The sequence below is a fragment of the Prunus avium genome, chromosome 6 (genome assembly GCF_965620075.1).
Source record: "Prunus avium chromosome 6, drPruAviu1.hap1.1, whole genome shotgun sequence".
NCBI lineage: Eukaryota > Viridiplantae > Streptophyta > Magnoliopsida > Rosales > Rosaceae > Prunus > Prunus avium.
This window is the reverse complement of record NC_142289.1, coordinates 38,817,562-38,838,431: the sequence shown is the minus strand read 5'-3', so window position 1 is coordinate 38,838,431 and position 20,870 is coordinate 38,817,562. Positions and strand designations below refer to the sequence as shown.

The following is a 20,870-nucleotide window of genomic DNA, read 5'->3' as shown; positions in this document are numbered from 1 at the left end:
ACTCTTTCTTTCAAAAAGATAAAAAACCGAGTATAGCCGGTCTGCTATACTATTTTTTTGAAACAAATTAAAAACCTGAGTATTGCCGCGCGGCTAAACTATTTCTTTTTAACAAAATTAGAAAAACCGAGTATAGCCGCTCGGCTCTACTATTTCTTTTAAAAAATTAGATAAACCGCGTATCGCCGTGCGGCTGTACTATTTCTTTCAAAAAATAGAAATAACTGCGTATTGCCGTGCTGCTATACTATTTTTGTGTAAAAAATTAGACAAAACCTAGTATGGCCTATTTCTTTTTTAAAAAAACCGAGGCTATACTATTTCTTTGAAAAAAAATTAGACATAAGATTTCTTTAAAAAAAATTAGAAATAACCGCGTATAACCACGCGGCTATACTATTTCATATTATATCTTTCTTTTAAAAGAAATGGTAAGCCGCGCAGTTATACTTGGTTTTTTTAATCTTCCTTAAAAAATAGTATAGCTGCTCTGCTGTACTATACGTATTTTGACACGTGGGCACCTAATTGCTATGCGGGTCCTCTTTTTTTTAAAATAAATAGTATAGGCGCACGGCCATACTTGGTTTTTTCTTAATTTTAAAAAAATAGTATAGCCGATCGGCTAGACCGGGTTTTATTAATGTTTCTTAAAAATAGTATAGCCGCGCGGCTACACTTATTTTGACACGTGACAACCTATTCGCTAGTCTGGGTTCTCTTCTTTTTTTTTACAGTACAGCCGTACGGCTATACTGTTTAAATATTTTCGAATATTTTAACCGTACAGCCGCCCGGCCATACTGTTAAAATATATTTATATGAAAGAGTATGGCCGTGCGGCTATACGTTTAAAATATTTGTTGCTTTTCTTTTTTGTAATTAAGTGGTATCTTAACCCTTTTTTAATTACTTTAATTAGTGATTATGTTTGAATTATTATTTCTTTTCTGAATAATTAGTTTTGAAATATTTTACTAATTTCATAAATTACTCAATGAAGAGTAATTAATTATATTTACTTATCTTAAATAATTTTGTGGACTTTAAAATTATTTTTAATTTCCGAATATATTGTAAAAATTGTTTCAATTATTAGCAAATTATTTTAGTATTCCAAAAATGGATTTGAGCCACCAAACCCTAAATCCAACCACAAGACTACTATGGGGCACTTATGACTCGATTAGGCCTGGATACTCAGGTAACTCAACCTAGGGTTTTTCGATTAGAGTTTCGATCACAATATACAGTTAGTACGACATAACTGGACCTAACCCACAAGGCCCACCTTCCATATAGCATGTGTGGGAAGACTCCCACTTATAAGGAGTAGAGACTTTCTCTTCTTTTCCAATGTAGGACTCAAGTTCATGTATTTCATTCAAACTCCAAGAAGTAGTTGATATTATCGAATCATGTTGTGACTTGGAGGTTTGGAGGCTAAAATCCATTTTTGGAATACTAAGGAGTCTATTAGGCTTGGACATGTAAATAATAAAAGTCAGAGGATCCGAACCCATTAAAAAATGCCGTACTCTGAAGTCTATTTTGTTTATTTGTTAATGTGGTTATTATTTTATAACCACCCAGGTTGCACAGTTTCTCAGAGTGAATCCAGAAGCAGGAGTGTTCTTCTTTGATTCTAGTTATCACCCTGTGCCCCTCGCACAACAGTATATTGGTATTAGTGAGCAGAATTTTACAGCCAGTATTGAATTGCAGAATGAGATATGCTACAGCCCGTATTGATACTTTTTTTTCTGCTAGGTTGTTGAATCACTCAAGCAATGTTATCATCAGGCTCAGAAACTGAAATTCGTTCATTCTCGAAATGACACTGCAAAAAACAGCTCAGCTGACTTCATAAATGAGAAAGCATCAGTTGGTTGATGATGCATGCAGGTAACCAGGACGATTCCTTGCAAGTTTTGATTTCAGCCATAGTAACTGCCTTGGTATTTGTATAATATGTTTCCTTTGGTTTGGAGTATACGCGCCATTTGTTTTCTCTTATATTGTTTTTAGTTTTGGAGTGAATGATATTGCTCTGGTTCAAAAAGATAAAATCTATCAACACAATATGACTTAAATGAAAAATAAATATATTTAAAAACTACCATCTGTATTGATGCAGTAATCATTGGAAGTTTGATTTCACACATCTAACATAGAAACAGTGGCTTTCTCAAAAATAAATAATAATAATAATAAAAGAAATAATGGAAATAGGTTACTAATTAACCAGAGTAGTTAAGAATACGATCATCCGAAATTATACTAGCAGTGTGAGTGGCAAGTGGGATACTTTTGAAGTTCCTCATAAAGCAAGGAAGGTTCTTATTCGAGGTAGGTGCATATAAAATATAAGACAAGTTTCTCATAAAGCAAGTTGTTATTTTTCAGTGGATAAGACAAGCCAGCTGAATGGAGTAACAAAACAGAAACTAGAATGGATCAAATTTTGTGTACATATCAGCTCTAACTAACTCCGAGCTTGCATATCCGGGAGTGGCAGCAGATTTTCTTTTCCATTGCCTACAATTAAATTTAATATTCAGTATAAAGTTTACGAGTACAAATTACAAATAATGCCTCTTCAAAAATTTCCTCTGCGACTCCCGTACAAAAAATAAGACCGCTTAAAAACCAGAATTTACACCATGCAATGTAAAAATTTGCTCTGCAAATAAGTTCGTCGCATAGCTATTGTTTATACTTTTGGCGTTGCCACTCTGCAATCTGCACCAACTGCTTCACTAACGGACTTGAAACCATCCCTTTCTAAGCACTCAGACAATTCAGCCTGTGAGAGAGAGAGAGAGAGAGAGAGAGAGAGAGAAGCAAAGATAATAAGACCATTATAAGCACGTCCTTGACATTAGGCGAAAAAATAAAGGTTTTCTGCAGAACGAGCGCATCAGAAAATACCTTTATGTGGGGGATGAGAGCAGGTCCCCCATAGGCAAATGCTGTATAAAGCTGAACAAGACTTGCTCCAGCTCGTATCTTTTTGTAAGCATCCTCACCACTAAATCAATGGCATAAACAAGGTCCAATTAAGAGGGGGAAAAGTAGATAATAATTAAAATATGAAAAATATCAACAAAGGGCTGTTCTGATCTTACCTGCTAATGCCCCCGCACCCTATTAGAGGAATCTTTCCCTGATTGATATTAAATTAACAGGGTCAAGCTCTGATACATAGGCATAAAAATGAAACCAAAAGAAAAGAACATACAATTTAAACAAATAGTTCAAATAACATCCAAAAGAGTACCTAAATGTCTAGCAATAACAACTAAGAGGTTCGAGCCAATAAATATCCTCTAGTAAAAATAAATAAAAGGAACTCAGCTAGGCACTAGTTAAACTATGGTGCGCTCGGCCACTTGTGTCTAGCTGTGTCTAGACGTCATATTCATCAAACCCAAAAACAATTATAAGCTACTCTACATGAAATTTGATGCTTGTATACTGATTTTTATGCTTTCATAATTCTGTACTTCCTAATGCACGGGTAAAGAAGAAATATTAATAGTACAACTTCACATGTACAATGGGATGATGGGTCATGACAACAATAGAATGACATATCAAGCCAACATACTCACGCATCTTCAAAATTTTCAATAATATAACATAAAAATAAGTGGCATCTTGTAAAGATATGTAAGTATCGTGAATAACAAGTTACATGAGTTACAAAGGGGCAACGTACCCTCGTCAAAATGTACATCTCCTTTAAGAGACTGGTAGAGATATTAAAGAGTGGCTTTCCACTCAAGCCACCAGCTTCAGAAGCCGCTGGGTTTGTAGTAACAGGATCTGGTCTTGAAACAGTTGTATTTGATATAATCTGGAATAAACAAGATAAAAACAGCTCATAAGAGTAGAACAAATGGCACTAACTTTCAGGTAAATAATATACTGAATATTAAAGTCATCAACCTATACTCTAATATTAACATGTAGAACACCGTATGGTTATCATTGCACTAAATAGCTCATAAGAGTAGAAACTTTTGATATGGGTATGGTAAGCAATGAAAATTGTGAAGTGTGTGATAGGAAGTAAACATACCAATCCATCTAAGCGAAGGGCAAGGGCAACCTATATCCATAAACAAACCACCATAAGAAAACCATTTGGGTGGGGGGTGGGGTGGGGAGGGGAGAAGAAAGTAATCAATTACGAGCATAAATGCGTACTGCAGCAATATCTTCAAGGTCTTCTTTAGACAAATCTGGAGCAATTTTCACGAGCAATGGAGGAGGGCCCTCTTCACCCCATTGCATTTCATCACGAGCAGCTTGAACCTTGAGATGGAAGAAAGAGTTATAAGAGCTACCTTTTGCAGACATTTATATAGAGAGAGAAAGTTCATGCCTTTGAGATCCATACCCTTTTCACAAGGTCCTTCAACTGCTTTCTTCCCTGAAGCATACGTAACCCAGGGGTGTTGGGTGATGAAACATTAATCACCTGCAAAGAGATCAGCACAAATATTGTCGAATTAATGAAACTGGATTTGAACTTGAAACGTATATGCAGAAACTAAAACCTTAATGCTTGCAGTTTGTGAATTATTACCGAAAACTCAACTTCTGGGGAACAATATCAAGAAATGATGCAAGATTCTATTTCAATCCACTGAAAATTCAGCTTTCACTACTGAAGTTGAGGAAGTTTTACTTTAATCTGAATCATTTCCAGATATAAATTTGATTGTTCATATATCCTAGTCAAGTAATAAAAAGTCAGACTTCCGAACAATTGCTGCCCACCTGAGCTTTTAAGAAATTATTTTCCAAAATCTCTGTTCTCTAGTAAATTGATTGTGACCCTCAAAATACATATTTGGCATCATTTATCAACAGACAAGGAAATATGTAACCAATTCTGTAGTATAATTTGTGACACCTGATAAAGTAGCCTAAAGATGGTATGAAATTATACAACTCAAAATCCAATGAATGAACCAACCAAAAGACCACAACAAGAGGCCTATTCAAATGCACCTCCTATTGCTTTTCTGTGTGGAGAAGCAACATAACAAGAACCTATCTTATTAGATGTTAGCCATGAAAACAGCATACTAACACAGGCATCGTGATGAAGTTGATGCATTTGTGAGTACAACCACAAAGTGAACTCTTGTTAAAAGAAAGAACAAGTTGGACAGTGAAGAGAGTGTTTTTTCCTAATTATGCTTCAGTCAGCAGAACTACCCTCCACGCAACCTCCTTTGGACAGACGGAGATACTATTCCTAGGGAACCAACATTAGCAATCAAGATGCACTTTCCAACAAGAGGGAATTAACACGTATTTAGTTGCAAAGCAGCAGAGTCACAATGTCAGACAGAAAAATTACTAGACTATGAGAAATCAGTAGAGAACAATCTACCAAGTAATCAGCATACTGGGACAATGTATGAACCCCTTGTACATAATCTGCAGAAGCATCTTCACTTGTCTTATTCTTCCCAAGATTCACCCCTACTATTCCAGGGCCAGCTTTGCCTCCAGGTTTGACTTCTTCACCTGAAGAAGATGAAGGGCTTGTAGTTTCATCCAACTTCCTCTTACCATGCTGAGCACCCAACCGCTTCGCAACAGCAACAATTCCTTCACTATTAAAGCCACATCGATTGATGATAGCTCTGAACACAACATCAGGTAGATTGATAGCACATAAGTTAGAACAAGAAATGTAACCCGGCTCAAGTTTGGAAAAAAAAAAAGATTCAGATGCTAAAGCACCATAACCACCTTCCAAAAGTGAATAGAAAATTTGACTTAACACAAGAAATTCAAGGCAATTCAGGTCTTAATCAGAACATAATAAGATAAACACAAAACATACTCTTACCCTTCCTCACGCAATCTGAAGATACGAGGCTTTGGATTGCCCTCTTGGGGAACAGGGGTTACAGAGCCAATCTCTACAAAGCCAAAGCCTAAACCAAGTAGACCATCAACAGCCTCAGCATTCTTATCAAATCCAGCAGCAAGACCTACAGGGTTGGAGAACTTCCTTCCCCAAACTTCTAGCCCTAAATTTGATGGATCTGGTCTCTTCTCTCTAGGAACCCAACCTCGTGCTGCGGCTGAGACACCCAGTCTGTGAGCAACCTCTGGATCCAGAAGAGCGAAGAATGGATTCACAAGTTTTGTAGCTGAGAATAGCCAGCCACTTCAAAATTTTGATATCCAAGAATTAGCAATAAACGTAACTAAAATTAAACTTCAACATTTCACAAAAAACTTAAGCCATTCAACTAACTACTGATAAATAAACTGAATTACACGGTTTCTGCTTCATCCGCATAAATAAGTACACAATAGCATAACAATGAACAACCTCATCACCATTGCAAGAATGAGGCAGAACATAACAAATGACAATTCATAATTTTTGTCTAATGTCCCACGAAAGCTATTAATTTAGCAAAAGAAATTTATGACTTTTACAACTATGAGTGTAATTCCAAAGTTTCTAGGAAGCAAGGAGAAATCCAGAGAAATTCAACCCGAGTCCCAACGCCAAACAACAAACGCTCACACCACACAGGTCTCAAGCAATACAGCATGGCAGACTTTTAATTCAAGCATCAGAGGTTGCCTTAAGAGAATTCCACATGTTTTATGCTTATACTTTTCTGGCTGATAGGTAACAGTAAGTGGAATTAAACATAAATGCTGAAACACTGCCACCATAATGGTAAACCGTGTGAAAGGTTAAATGCAAACAGAGCAAAACTTCTACTTAAAGATTTAAATGAGGTACCAGAAAGTTGCTTCATCCACAGTGCTCACATAAGCTCCTCCGCCTATAACTAAGCCTAAGGTGGTTCCCGTCAACAACCTCCCCTACAGTTCAAAACAAGCAGACAGCACTTCAAAATCAAACAATAATGCATTGAATTTCCAACAAATTTGACTTAAAAATAAAAGTGTAAGCAATATAAAATGAAAAGGCACCACTTTGGTGAGATGGGTTCGCATTTTTGCTGGAAACAAATAAAAGTATAATCGTCATAGTTCTTCCTCTGTGATTCTTTGCAACCAAAAAGATAGTGTCATACATATACGAAGGAGAAGAAGAAGAAGAGAGAGAGAGAGAGCATACTTTCTTCGAAAAATGAGGAATCTTTGGAGCAGTTTCTGCAGCAGAAGAGCGGTGCCGTACACTTGCAATAGGAGTTGTGCATGCCCTTCTGAACAAAAAGTCTCTTAGTAATTTTCTTGAAGCCCTTGCCGCCATGACCTTCAATGATCAAATAAAAAAGTTAAAAACTTTCAGTAGCTTAAATATCGCCTCGCGAACTAACTTTGCTAACAAAATAATCAAAGGCAAAAGCAAAATCAATAGTAGAAAAGGAACGTACAGAGCAGTGGACTGTGGAAGGCAAGAGAGTAATACAGGGCTTGTTACGACGGCACCCTTGAAGGAGCGGGACAATGGGTAAAATGGCGCACACACAGATGGGTTTGGCTTTTTCTCGTGCGGGTGATATATGAGCACCCGGTCTTTTAGATCAAACGGGTTATTATGCGTTTACGGGTCAATATCAGATATACTTGGTGTTATTGATTTAAGAATGTATGATATATATTAGTAAATAGATACATGTTATACCCAAGTGGTGTCCCCCTAGCATTATTATTAGAACATTGCGTTGGGATTGTCCCATATCAATTTACGGCAATTTTGACAAAAGATGTTGCAAACGTGACCATATACACAAGTCCATAGTGCTTAAGCCCATCATTTATTTTTCGTTGTCAGATCCAACTAACTAATTTGATCAAATAATTAAGAAATAAGATTTCATCTAAAATCCTCATTACGCAAGTATTGTCCAAGATCGCATCGCTGCAATGATACCAACAAGCGAATGAGTAAAAGAGTTGTATGAGCTAGGGTCCAATCCAACTAGTAACAGTACAAGGACCAAATGAAACATCAAATTTCTTTGTAACCCAATGACTTATAAGCCATCAACAACTACAAGGCCAAGAGAGCTCAAATGGGCAGGGACAGGAGCGGTGGGCAAAAGTTTACTTACTAGGGTTCAAGTCTTTCCTTCACATAAACAATAATAAGAAGAAAAAAGATTACAAGTTAGATTACAATCCTTGATATGCAATAATATCTAGTTAATTACAATCCTTTCTTTTTCAAGTTACAAATTTACTTGAAATAACAATTTTTGAGTGGCCTTCAAGTAATCCCAGCTTCTTGACTTGAGCATATGTAATGTATATATATATATATTTATTTGAGCGCGGGTTGCTGCTTGCTTTCTCAAATCCCAATTTGGAGCTGGCGTTCGTTCGTTTCAGAAAATAGAAAATAGAAAATAGAAAAAGAAGATGCAAGCAGTGGCAAAGCTGAGCAAGAACCTCACTCGGCCTCTCTTCTTCCTCGCTCCAAGAACCTTAACCACCCTCACTGCTCCTTCTTCTTTATCGAACTTGCTTTCCTCACCGGGCTGTGACACCAGCATCACCCACTGCACCAACACTTGTCTCACTGGAAGAACTCTGCTTCAATCTCCCTGGTCCGCCATCCAACACCGCGGAGCCGTTGTCCTGGGCTCCGATGTAAGTTTTTCAATCTCATTTCGGTTTCCTACAGAGCGACGACGTTTTGAATTGTAGTTTTTGTTCACAGTCATGAATCATGATCGTGCGATTGTGCAGGTGAGAGCTGGAAATGTCATTGAGAGGAAAGGTGGGTCGGCAGTTTGGCTTTGCAATCAATTTTACACAGAATCTCGGTGGGTTTTGTTTGAATATTCATTTAAAATTGTTTTTTTACTAACAAATTTTATGAATCATTTATAATTTAAAAAATCACATTGCGGTTGCGCTTGGGATTATGGTGGACAATACTTGCTTCAGATCGTCTTTACCAGGTGAATTGGTTTATTGTATTTCTGAACGGTGCAATAATGTTATTGGTGAATATTCTGTCATTTAATTGATGCACAATTTGTTATTATTTAGGTGATAAAGGTAGAACATTCCCATGAAGGAAGAGGAAAAGCGCACATTAAGGTGTGTTTCTGTCATTCTGACCTTATCATTATTAGAACCTTATTCATAAGGTTTGATTTGTACTTTTTGTGCTTTTTTTTTAAAAGCAAGCTGAAATGTGAAGCTGTGTTTTCATTGTAGGTGGAGCTTCGTGATGTTGACTCTGGAAACAAGACATCCCAAAGGTTGTCGACAGATGAGGCAGTTGAAAGTATGAAATTTTTGTAAATTCCCATTACCATTAGCTTAATAGTCTACAATGCTCATTGCCTATCAGACAGATTGCTTTAAATCGTTGATGCAAGCATTCTTTGGTAGTTCAATACACTTCCTTTCTTGGATGACTGTTTCTGCATTGCTTTTTATTGTTCTGGTTTAGTTTCGTTTCACTTTTTTAAAACATCTGCTTGCGAGGCTTGTTCACAAAGACATTGACCAGTGTTCACAAATTTTTTTATGCATTTACTTGAGTGTAGGTTGTTTTGAACTGAATAATGGTCAGTTTCAGCAAGGACAGTTACCTCTTGAAACTAATCGGTTCATGTTAACCCTTCTAGTGGATGCCCATTATTATCTTAGTTATAAGCACTGGTTTATCCTTTAGTGGACGCCCATTGCTCAATAGTGGCTGGTGCCTTTTCCTAAATTAAAAATAATACTGACAAATGGGCTGTATTATCACAGTTATGTCAAGTTGACTGAGGTCTTTTGATCTCAATGGTGTGTCATTCTTTCAGTTATTATGGTTGTTTGAGCTAAAATGACAAAATCTTGTATGATTGCTGCAGGAGTATTTGTTGAGACAAAAAGCTATATTTACATGTGCACGGATCGTGATGGCATTGTATTATTGATGGAGTGAGTTTTATGTTTTAAAATTTCCCTCCAGCATCCTCTTCCTTTCACTTCCTGCTGTTACTTTCTCTTAAGAAATACTCTCTTTGTAATTTTTATCAGCCCTGATACGTATGATCAGCTCGAAGTGCCTGAGGACTTATTTGGAAAGAAGGCTAAATACCTACAAGGTCGAGGCTTATTATAGTGCATGTTCCTTTCTGTTCACTCATTTTCCATGAGTTTACCTTTACTTTTTTTTTTCTTACCAAAAGGTAGTGATTATCAATGAGCATGAAATTCGTAGTAAATAAATTTATGTAAATTGATTCAGAGTTATTTATTACAACAATTTACTTTCTAGCTGCCACGAATGGTGTTTTGGATAAAACTACGTGGTGGTATCTCAAAATAATCATGTGGTGGAAGCTGTGTCACATCGTTGTTTACTTACTTTTTTTCTTCTTTTCAGAATGCCATTGTGATTAGCAATCCATGTAAAACTCTTCTTCATGACCAGCTTAATAACTCTACTAGTATCAGGACCTTCCAGCCACTGGCACTGAACCATCTTATAACTCCAATACTGTGATGCCTCCTAGATACAATTATCTAAACCGTCCTAGTCATTTTGGGTGTTATAATAATAATGTCTTGTTTCCTATTTTGGCAGAAAATTTTATTCAGATATGTAATTGAATATAAATTTCATCATCATTGTTAGTTGTCATAGTTGCCATGTATTATACTGAAATAAAATATGATATTCACTGTGAACAGAGGAACTGAAAGTTAAAGTAGAGCTGTTTAACGGAACCCCTTTGTCCGCATCAGTTCCAAAACATGTGACATGCATTGTCAAGGAAGCACAACCTCCTGTGAAGGGGATTGCAGCAACACCTAAGTATGTTTTCATTGTGCAAATGCTATTGTTTTTGTAGGCTTCATCTCACTACTCAATGTTGCTTTGTCTTTCAGTTGCACCTACTCCTTGAATTATCACTTGATATAATAAACTGCTTGATCAATTTCAGTGTTGAATTCTTGTCATTATTCTGACAAAGGATATAATTGCTAAACCGTAGATTTCTAAGTTAACCTGTTAAACTAAAGCTTGCTAAGATATGACTGTTAATCATCATGGACTTGCCCTCATCAAGGCATCAATTGATACTAGTGGGCCCCATGCATTAAAACCTTTAAGTATGCTGGTTTGAGGACTTTGCTAAAGTTGACAATGATTAGGTTGTTGGTTATCTGGTGTATTTTGCAATATCATTTATCTGTTTCCCCTACAAAGTAAAATCTTGTGACTAAATTCTCAAGTGGATTCCTATTATCATGTTGACACTAGTGTACATTGTAATATTAATATCTTATTTGTGCGCTTTTGCTAACTCCTGATTTTTCTCTAAAATGCAGGGATAAAATAGCTGAGATGCAAAATGGCTTCACCATGAAAGTAAGAATTTCTTTATAAAATATTTTGTATAAGCTAATTTACTGCTTTCGGTAGCTAATATTAGAAGAAAATAAGGTATTTACAAAACCTGCAGCAAACAATAAGTAAAGAATAGTGGGCATTACAAAGTATGGTTTTTTAATTTGAAGTGAACTTTTTCATATTGCATGATGTCCACACTTTTTTTTTGTTGAGAAGTTTTCAAGTTATCAAGAGCTTTGTTCTATAGAGTATGATGATTTAAAGAGTTCACAATATTCATGAATGCATGTATGAGCATATAGAGCAGATAGCTTACCATTATGTCTGGATTGAGTTTATAAGTTGTTGATCCTGAAGGCTTGCTGGACTCCCACATTCTTGCAAAGTTCAGCTTGTTCTTAGAGCCCAGATTCTCCCTCTCCTCTCTCCCTGTTCTACCATTCTATAAGCTGGAAGATAAATACATATGTAGCATGCAGATTACATGGCGAATGGTGCATTGAGGATATGCTATAGGTGTCATGAATCACAGATTGCATTAATGTCTTCTTTTTTTTTCTTTTTCGTTCCGGACTTGCTAGGTACCACCTCACATCATAGCTGGTGAAGCTGTGATAATTGACACTGAGGACGACTCCTATGTCAGAAGGTAATTTTCTACTTATCTCTCTTAGCGTGTATCACATCCTTCTAAGTTGTTCGTGCACAGCTAGATATAAAGTAAGCACCTAAGCACCCTATTAGCGATAGCAAGATTTACCTAATATTTATAAATGTTTATATGACAAGATTTTTCTGCTTTATAACTCAAAAGGCCCTGATGATTGAGATGTTCCGGTTATAATGTAATGTTGTCATTATCCATGTATATTTACAACTCTCTTCGCGTATTGTCACCGGATCTCTTCATTACACCTCAACTGCTGTCATTTGTTTCTACGTAGTTATCCATAAATAATTATAACTTGAATGTTTCAGCTGGACTCTAGGGGGGGCATAATGCCTGTGTTGGGACTTTGGTTTCTAGATTTTCTAGCAAGCTTGCCCCATTGATTTCATTTTTTTATTTCCTGTTGCTATCAGGGCCAAGGCATAGTACTTAATATCATTGCTTCAGTCTGATGGAGAGATGGAATATCATTTGGGCAGAGTCTAAGATCACTCGTTGAGTTCAACTCCGTAATGGATGAATTTATTATTAACCTTGATGGGGTTGCTGCTGATTCAGTGTGATGTATATTTACTCATACAACATTAGAGAATGATACACAGCTCTTTAGGGAGGATCCAAGTTTTGCTCTTGAACTTGATGAACAATTGTTTTCTGCGTGCAATTTAGTTTATAGAAAGTAACGTTTCACATTCTTATTTGCATAAAACTGCTGTTTATGATTTTATGGTTTTATGAGAAGGGGAAGAGTATTGTGCCGTCTCTAGATCATTTTTAGCTTGCCATCAGTTCAAGTTACTTGTTTTTTTTTTTTTTTTTGATGTCATTAGGAAGAGAGAGGAGGGGCCGACAGGGTAGGAGGTTTGCGTTGTTTGTTTTCAGATTTTCTTATTAGGCTTATTATCACAAAACATCCCTAACGTTTGCGAAATTATCACATTGCATCCCTAATGTTTTTTTGTATCATTAATGGTCCCTAACGTTAATACATGTACTCTTAAATAGTCCCTCTGTCAAAAAAACCGTTAAATTCAAGGGTATAATCGTCAAATCAATCCAAAACTATATAAAAAAAAATTTCTTCCCTTCTCTCTTCTTTTCTTTCTTCTTTCTTCTTTCTCTCCGCCTGGCCCCGCTCACTCTTCTTCTTTCTTTCTTTTTTCCTTCCCTTCTCTCTCTCTCTCTCTCTCTCTCTCTCTCTCTCTCTCTCTCTCTCTCTCTCTCTCTCTCTTTTTGTCTCCTCTAGCCACCCAAACCACCACCCCGACCACCAAAGCCACCACTCTATCTGCAACTCTCTCCCTGCCCCCTCCCACAGCCCACCAACCCATCCACTCTAGCCACCCAAACCACCACATCGACCTCCATAACCACCCCCTCTATGTACTTTCTCTGCAACTCTCTCCCTGCCCCATTCCATAGCCCACCAACCCAGCACTCTAGCCACCCAAATCACCACCCCGAGAGAAGGAAAGAGGAAGAAAAAAGAGAAAGAAAAAAAAAAAAAAAAAAGAGAATGAAGGAAAGAAGAAAAATGAGGAACAAAGAAGGAAAGAAGACAAAAAAAAGGGAGAGAAGAATAAACAGCGAAGGAAAAGAAGAAGAAAAGAGGAGGAAAGAGAGGAGAAAAAAAAAAGTGAAAGAAGGAAAGAAGAAAAATGAGGAACAAAGAAGGAAAGAAGAAAAAAAAAAGGGAGAGAAAAGAAGAAACAGCGAAGGAAAAGAAGAAGAAAAGAGGAGGAAAGAGAGGAAGAAAAAAAAAACAGAGAGAGAGAAGGGAAGAATTTTTTTTTTTAAAATTTTGGATTGATTTGACGATTATACCCCTAGATTTAACGGTTCTTTTGACAGAAGGACTATTTAAGAGTACATGTATTAACGTTAGGGACCATTAATGATACAAAAAAACATTAGGGATGCAATGTGATAATTTCGCAAACGTCAGGGACGTTTTATGATAATAAGCCTTCTTATTAATTAAACCAATTTTTTAAACAATCTAAATATTTTATTTGTTTATGTCCACATGTCGTAAATTTGGCATGATCGTCAACAAAAAGTGTGGGCTGATCTAGCCACATCATCACTTGACGGATTATGTAATGGAGATGTAACATTGGACGACGTTTTAAACATTGAGGTCTAAAGTTACAATTGAGGGCAAACGTGACGAAAAAAGAAGAGGGGAAAAGAACATTGTTGTAAGATAAAGATGATCGTAATATTTCAATTTCTGTTATTATTATCAAGAGCTCCAAGTTTACTTTTGCTTTCATTTTTATTTTCGTCAATAACACATTTGCATTATCCACCCACAACATCCAGCAAGCATACATGGCAGCGTTTTTTGACATTCATTCAAGCCATTCCAAAAGAATTACCACTAAACCAAGAGTTAGTTGGTTAAATATGAGCAACCGGAAATCAAATCCAATCCGATTCCACAAGCAGAGTAAGGGAAAGAGGTTTTAAAAAAGTCATAAGGAAGTTAAGTTCTTGATTTCATTGGTAATGGTATCCCCACCTATTCGATGTCATTTTCCCCTACATATTTACAAAACAAAGGGGAACTAAACCTTAAAACAAAACGAAAGCTTGACTGCATGCACAACTGCTGCCAAAGTAGAATATCCATGAAGTAGTCCGAAATTAAATATAAACGTGTTCACGAGGGGCAAAGCACTGATACAATTTGGCCAAACTAACTTCAAATCTCATTGCAGACTCGTGGTAATCAGATTGCTACAGTCCAATTGACCATTCGAGTTCCCGGATCCTTTCTAAACCTAACCATGTAGTCTGCAAAATCATGCAGCAGGCAATCACTAACAAGTAAATGTGTGTGCATGCTTGTGCGCGTTTGTGTGTTTGTGTGTGTGAGAGAGAGGAAGAGAAAGAGTACCATGATAGGAGGTGCTGCACGGAGAAGACAAACAGAAAATCCTGAAAAGAATCCAAGGGGTCCTCTTGATTTCAGAATTTCAAGGGCACACTCCAGGGAGGTGCTAGCATGTCCACTTTTTATAGAGGCTACATGTATGTGTTTTGACGGCAAACTGCATGCTGCAGCAAAGAATGCTGAAGTAGCACTTGCACCTGAATAAAAAAGACAACTAAATTACATTACAAATAAATACGTGAGGAAAAGGAAAGAGGTTAAACTGAGACAAAATTGGATGTATTAAATTAAATACTGGGGCAAGAAACAAACTCTAGCACATAGCTAGATGGGTACCCCGAGGAATCGAACCCCAAACCACATGCCTGACCATGTAAAGGGTAGAAAAAGCTTCCCACATCTGCCATTTATTAACATGCAGTGTGCACAGATCAGTTGACAAATTACAATTATTACATGCTAGATAACCACGATACTGTTTAGAACCTCAAAAGAAACAATAATACTGCTTTGTTGGCTCATGAAGCATGAAATGCTAATGTTCTAAAATTTAATAGGTCTAGAAAGGACACTCATACGAGTTGGACTATATCCGTTTTGTTTTATACCTTGTTATGGAGAATGCTATCCTTTTTCTTTAACCATATCAAACAGAGTGAGACTCAACCAACAAAAATGTACTCTAACAATCAGAGCTATGGCAGAAGTCGGAACCTTATTATAAAGACTCAGCCTACTCTAACAAGGCATAAAACAATAAAAGAACTGCAAACGTTGGGTAGCATAAAATCAAACACCCAGGAAATAATCATAGTTAAATTTTGAAATCAGTTTTGGTAAAGATAATAATGCCTGGAAATTCAAGTACTCCAGGAAGAATTTTTACCCAATTGTGCTCTTCTTTTGTTAAAACCACAGGTTTCCCTGAGATAATGGAGGCTTGGATTATATGATGCGAGCATACCCATGTCGAACCCCATTTTTCTCTTCGCTAAAGGATTGCACATTAGTCGAATGTTTCTACTGGCAACTGCAGAGCAGCCAGTATGAAATATGTTCCTGCGATTCCAACGTTGTTGTTCAGTTTTTTAGGGTAATTTACTATGAAAACCACACGGTTTTGTCTTGGTGCAAGAAACAGAAAGCTAACTAGATGGGCCGGCGTTCAACTAAATTCAGCTGGATGGACAGACAAAAACCAACTTATTATCATCATCGTGATTCGTGTCTTTCTGCAGCAGCTGTTTAAAAATGTTTGTAACTCAAAATACATATTTTTATTTTTCTGTATTACATTCATCTATGAGTCTGCTCCTGTCTCCCTCTCAAGCTTGTTGCTGGATGATGATCTAGGAAGAGCCCAAAGTAGGGCTGTGCCTTGTTAGCTTTTTTCTTTTCTGGCTTCGGCCTGCCTCGTAACCAAAAAAAAAAAAAAAAAACACAAAATGTTGTTTCCTTTTACCGACTTATGCAAAAACAAAAAAGACGAAAACAATCCACAGCATGGAATTCAAGATTGAGTATACAGAACAGTAGGAATGACGTGAAATCATTTTTTTATTGAAATTGGACTACCCTGATTTTGATCCGTTCCGTCAGAAAATAAGGCATATTCCAATCTCATTTGTGTCACTCAATTTTATTTATTTTTTTTATAAAAAAAAACTATTTTGTTAATAATTATTATACGAATTTTAGGGCCTCTTAAAAGAATTGGACCTGGGCTTTTTTTTTTTTGGTGAGACACAGACCTTGGGCTTTTTCTTTGCCTTCTGAGAGAGGAACATAGGGTTTGGGCAAGTCATAATTTGACAATTTCAACTGGGTCAAAATAGATTGCAACCATTAGTGTGCCGGCAGAGGACCAAAATCACAAGGGATAAAACCATACGAAATTATATTTGCACTGAAGGATATACTTTAGACACCCATGTCCTAAATTTTTAATCCAGAGTTTTCCATTTTCCCATTTTCATTCACTTTTAACACTGTGTATGATGTGGAATTCGTTGCATGACAAACATTCATCAAGAAATTATACAAAATAATATTTATTAATAGGAAATAATACAAACAGGAAGACATATATACCCTTGTGGAATTTCATCCAGATCAAGCTACTACTCAACTTTTACAAACATAAAAGGCACTGTGAAGTTGCAGTAGTGCAGTCTAGTTATAGAAGTGATTACAAAATATGACTACAAGGCCTGAGGCCACATAGAGGACAGATGCAGTACATTTAAACCAGAGAGGAAAAGGGATTGTAATGGAAATGAAGAAGGCTGTGACTCCGAAAAAGACCCCAAAGAAATGGAAGAGATGAAGTGTTTTTCTTGGACATTTGGAGTGCTGAACTAATTTGCTTACCATGATGCACGCAAAGGCGAGTAGGACTGCCAGTCCGAGAAAGAAAAAGCTTAAAGGGAGCTTGCTGGGGTGAACTTGGGTGCGTATGAGAGCCATGGTAACTCCTGTTGACAAGCAATACACCACAACAATCTTTGCCCAATCCAAGTCCCTAGCTGCTGCTGCTGGAGCTTGAGCTTCTAGGTCACCGGGATCATGAAGACGGCTCACAATGGGTTTTATTTTCTGGAGCAGTGAAAGAAAAGAGGCCTTTAGGGACTGATAAGAAGCAATGCAAGTATTCCTCATTTTTTTCTGCAGTCGCTAGCTGTGGATGTAGGTGAAACCGACGACGGTGACCTTGATCTAGCTAGCTTGAGAGCTCAATGGAAAAGATGGGAGCAGATTAAGGGTATTGATATTGAATTTCCTCATTGAGAGGGTAGTGAGACTGCCATATTGAATTTGGCTAGCTTGAGAGCTCAATGGAAAAGAAGGGAGCAGATGACGGGTTATATAATGCTTGGTGAAAGAGGGGGAATAAGCGGAATAGGTGGGAATATTGACTCGGGTCGACAGACTTAAAACTGTCAAATGAGATATTGGTGTTTGTTGATTGGCATCATCCATCCAAAAGAGGAGATGTGACATTTGCTCATATCTGCTCATTTTATTCCAGTAGTAAGACATTGCCCAAAAGAGTCGATGTGACATCTGCTCATTTTATTCATCTCCACTAAGAGATAAATAAAAGTTCACAATAGTTCCAATTTCTTTTTTTTGGGTAAATACCACGAAGTCCCCACAATAGTTCCAGTTTTGAGCAGAAGGAAAGTTCACAATAGTGGGGAAATAAAAAGATAAAGCATAAGACTTAAAAAAGTAGTTCACTTTTGATTTGTTAATCAAGTAGAGTTGAAAAAAATGAGCCTTAAGGATATTCTTATTTTTTTACATCGTGAGAGTCCCCTTACTGGGTGGAACCCCATTTTGGCAGCCTTAAAGATATTCTTTAGACACCCATGTTCTGAATTCTAGTCCAAACAACGTTTTTCCATTCTTCTGATTTTATTTTTTTTTAAAAGGAAACCCCACCCCTCTATTATCAGAAGTATAAAGCCCAACACGAACACTAACTAACAACAATATAACATTGAAAATTAACTAGTTAACAGCAGCAAGAGGAGCATCCCAAATATATGGAGACCTCTAGAGGCTTTAATGATCGCATAAGAAAGATATATTACTCTTTACCAATTAGTTATTCAATAATTTTTGAAAGTTTACCGTTGATTGAGAGCTCACCCACTCTATATCTATATATATATACTAGCCTCTTGGCACATGCTCTTGGTTTTCTTTTTTCTTTTTTATTTTATTTTTAAAATTAAGAAAAGATAATATGGGTAGTTATGTTCCATAAAAGTAGGACCTATTATCTGATTTTGTTTTTAATTTTAATTTTTTTAATATGAAAATGTGAATTTACCATATTATTCTTATTTAATTAATAATTTCAATTCTTAATGTTTGAATTAACCAAGAGTATTTTCTGGTATTTTGAATGTTTCACCATTCTCTGCATTTTGCTTTATATATATAGATTTAGCTAAAAATATATCAAAGTTATTTTAGGAGCCCTAAACCCTAAAGCTCTCTATAAAATTTTAACTTCAATCATACTCGAGTAGAGAGAGAGAGAGAGAGAGAGAGATAGAGAGAGCACTACTCACTAGTTTGGCAATGGAAATTCTCTACATATCTACATACCCTAACTATTAGGGAGTCATAAATGCTACAACTCTTTTTAAATTGGTCCATCTATATAAAACAAATATAAAAAATAATAAGCATTAATTAAAGATTTAAAATAATCATAAATAAAACAACTTTTTATTATTATTAAAAGTGATAGTAATTTCATTGATAACACAGACAAAAAAGTGCTCAGTAGCCGCAATGCCAAATCTGAGTACACCATCTCCAGTGACCAAACACAAAAATAAATTGGTTTGATCTGGAAAGAATTACGCATGCCAGAAAAACCTAAAACCTCCAATTCGGCAAACAAAAGCACTCGTACTCAGACATACAATATAGATCCACCACACAACAGCAGTAACGGCAAATCCACAACGAAAAGTCGAACACTAAATAAAAACATCAACAAACTCCCATTAAGTTTCTAAGAATTATTAAACTAAAATAAACACAGAAACAAAGACACTGCACCACATCCTCTCCAGCAAACCAAAGAGTCTTGTAGCACCAACATGGCTAAACCTCTTATTTTGCATAGGCAAAAATCCAATCCCACACAAACCGGCAACAATCACTTTTCCAACTCCAAACACTAAACTGGAGCAAAATCCATGTGAATGGACCAAAAGCTGCAAAATTATGGCGTCTACAGTGGATTGCAGTACTTGCTTCAAAAACACAACGAAAACAAAAGAAAAAAACTGGGTCGACAACACCACACCTCAACCATCCCAACGACAGCAAGACACATCCAAGAACAACAAAATTCACCAAGGACCTACAACAGAAAACACACAAACAAACAAACAAACAAAAGACAAGATCCATATAGATATGGGCAAGAGTACCCAAAATCCAAACAAATCTGGGGAGAGAAGAGGAGAGGAGAAGAAAACTAGGAAAAAAGAAAGGGAGATGAGGAGAGAAAGATGGAAGATGGGGAAGCCACCCACCCCAGAGGTGGCGCGCGACTACGGTGCAAGCTCACAATTTCACCTTCAGAGAGAGTTTATAAATAAAACAACATTAAATTATAGGGAGTCACTATGAGTCTTTTCTCTCTCCTCAGATTTAGAAGCTCCTAGAAGTCTCCCTATTTTAGGAGGTAGAAAAGGAGCATGGTTGGTGTTGTATTTTTGGATGCTCGCATTTTCTAATTGCCCATCTCACATTGGGTCTCACTTCCACAATATTTTTCAATTGTAAAATGAGTTTTTTAAATTGCCAATAACAATTTATTTTCTTACCCCCAAAGTTTTTTTTTATAAAAAAAGATAACTTTGTTTTTTTCTAAGATTTCTTACTCCAAATTTTATCTTTTACTTCTTCCTACACCGTTTTTTTTGTCAATACAGTGGAACCTACTTGGTTAAATACATTTTATTAATCCTTGAACTTTATATTTATTTATCCTAACGCTTTATACGCTCTTAATCTCTTTTATTCTTTACACTTTATGCCAAGTACATTTTTGATTCATGTGTTTTGCTTAGTTTTCAATTTGATCCCTATGTTTTCAATTAGGCCGATTTGATTCATGTATTTTAAATTATTATTCATTTTGGTCACGTCCGTCTAACTTAAACGTTAATGTGTGTTGTGTATGCGTGTTTCAGAGAGAGTACCATTATAGCAGCAAATGCTTTCGCGGACCAAAAAATAAAAGAGTAGAAAATCCTGTAAGGAATGGAAAATGTCCTATTGTTTTTAGAAACTGTAATGTGCATGCTGAAATAGCACTTCGCACCTGAATTAATAAGAGAAAGAGAAAACAATAACATTCATACATTGTTGGACTAATTAAGGACAATGTTATTAATATTCTGAAATAATTATTAATTATGCACTTGATGCATGTGTGTTGC

General features: G+C 36.4%; 2 protein-coding genes across 4 annotated transcripts; one reads left to right on the top strand and one right to left on the bottom strand.

Annotated features, from left to right (window-relative positions):
* Window positions 1–2,453: 2,453 nt before the first annotated feature.
* LOC110758996 (dihydroorotate dehydrogenase (quinone), mitochondrial-like) lies at window positions 2,454–7,549 on the bottom strand. 2 transcript variants are annotated; one of them, XM_021960989.2, is made up of 12 exons: window positions 7,395–7,549; window positions 7,136–7,273; window positions 6,794–6,876; window positions 5,876–6,199; window positions 5,411–5,666; window positions 4,406–4,486; window positions 4,213–4,320; window positions 4,085–4,114; window positions 3,722–3,859; window positions 3,129–3,166; window positions 2,932–3,031; window positions 2,454–2,806 (listed from the first exon to the last, which is right to left on the bottom strand). In XM_021960989.2, exons 2-12 carry the CDS (start codon window positions 7,268–7,270, stop codon window positions 2,714–2,716), a joined length of 1,386 nt encoding a protein of 461 aa, XP_021816681.1. In that variant the 5' UTR covers window positions 7,271–7,273; window positions 7,395–7,549; the 3' UTR covers window positions 2,454–2,713. The 2 variants fall into 2 exon arrangements, with proteins under 2 accessions (XP_021816681.1, XP_021816680.1); XM_021960988.2 differs by lacking the exon at window positions 7,395–7,549 and having other exon boundaries at window positions 5,876–6,182.
* Window positions 7,550–8,138: 589 nt separating this feature from the next.
* Window positions 8,139–12,688, top strand: LOC110758995 (elongation factor P (EF-P) family protein). 2 transcript variants are annotated; one of them, XM_021960987.2, is made up of 11 exons: window positions 8,139–8,613; window positions 8,713–8,743; window positions 8,914–8,927; window positions 9,019–9,069; window positions 9,190–9,259; window positions 9,837–9,906; window positions 10,006–10,073; window positions 10,663–10,786; window positions 11,305–11,344; window positions 11,908–11,975; window positions 12,410–12,688. In XM_021960987.2, the coding sequence occupies exons 1-11, from the start codon at window positions 8,383–8,385 to the stop codon at window positions 12,420–12,422; spliced, it is 780 nt and encodes a 259-aa protein (XP_021816679.1). In that variant the 5' UTR covers window positions 8,139–8,382; the 3' UTR covers window positions 12,423–12,688. The 2 variants fall into 2 exon arrangements, with proteins under 2 accessions (XP_021816679.1, XP_088110057.1); XM_088253931.1 differs by having other exon boundaries at window positions 8,473–8,613; window positions 8,713–8,789.
* The last annotated feature ends 8,182 nt before the right edge of the window (window positions 12,689–20,870 follow it).